Here is a 908-nt window from a genome sequence, read left to right on the forward strand (position 1 = left end):
CCCCCCCCCCCCCAGGCTCCCTATTTAATCTACGTGGAAGTACTTGAATGTGACAATTTCGACACGGCGAATGTGCCCGCTCGGATCCCCGAGAACCGCATCCGCAGCACCCGCTCGGCCGAGAACCTCCCCGAGTGCGGGATCACCCACGAGCAGAGGACCAGCAGCTTCACCACCGTCCCCAACTACGACAACGACGACGAGGCTTGGTCCGTGGATGATATCGTGGAGCTGCAGGTAGAGGTGAGGCCGAGGGTGCTGGGCAGGGTTTGTCCCTTGCCGGTGTTCCCTCCCCCATCGCAGGACAGGGGAGGCCCTTCCAGGCGGTGATGCCATCCCAGCTCCTGCCTGGGATAAAAGATGAGTGGGAATTGTGTTTCAGTAGCTGCTACCTCCCTCCCACCTCTCCCACCTTTCCCCTCCCAGCTGCCGGAGATTCACACCAACAGCTGTGACAACATCTCCCAGTTCTCTGTGGACAGCATCACCAGCCAGGAGAGCCGCGAGCCCGTCTTCATCGCCGCTGGGGATATCAGGTGAGGCTGGTGTGGCCACAGCAGCCCAGGCAGCGTCTTGATTGGGGTGGGTGATGAGTTCAGAGGCAAAAAGGGGCAGGATGTGGAATTTCTCTGCTGGATTCCTGCAGAAAAATCATCTGCAGGAGTGAAGGAGGGACTGTGGAGGTTTCCCAGAGCCCTAATTAGAAGCATTGGAGACACTCTGGGCTGGTGCAGCCTCCCCAGCTCAGCTGCTGCCGGCAGCGCGGTGGATGTGGCCCCTGCTTGGGGTTTGGGGTGAATCCATGAGCTTTGTGAAGTGCTTTGGGTCAGGAGGCTCTGGGTGCTCGTGGTTCCTCCCTCAACGTTGGGTTTTGGTGCTTAACGGCTCCGTGTTGCAGGCGGCGGCTC

General features: G+C 60.0%; 1 protein-coding gene across 1 annotated transcript in view; it reads left to right on the plus strand.

The window, feature by feature from the left end:
• Nucleotides 1-18: 18 nt before the first annotated feature.
• Nucleotides 19-908, plus strand: part of LOC104528395 (phosphatidylinositol 4-kinase beta-like) — a gene marked incomplete at both ends in the record, with an annotated part of 2,919 nt that continues 2,029 nt past the window's right edge. The window contains 3 exon segments of the mRNA XM_010172391.2: nt 19-243; nt 427-536; nt 899-908. Of these exon segments, the coding sequence (XP_010170693.2) occupies nt 19-243; nt 427-536; nt 899-908 (345 nt within the window).

This window comes from Antrostomus carolinensis, unplaced genomic scaffold (assembly GCF_000700745.2).
Source record: "Antrostomus carolinensis isolate BGI_N321 unplaced genomic scaffold, ASM70074v2 scaffold48167, whole genome shotgun sequence".
NCBI classification, from domain to species: domain Eukaryota; kingdom Metazoa; phylum Chordata; class Aves; order Caprimulgiformes; family Caprimulgidae; genus Antrostomus; species Antrostomus carolinensis.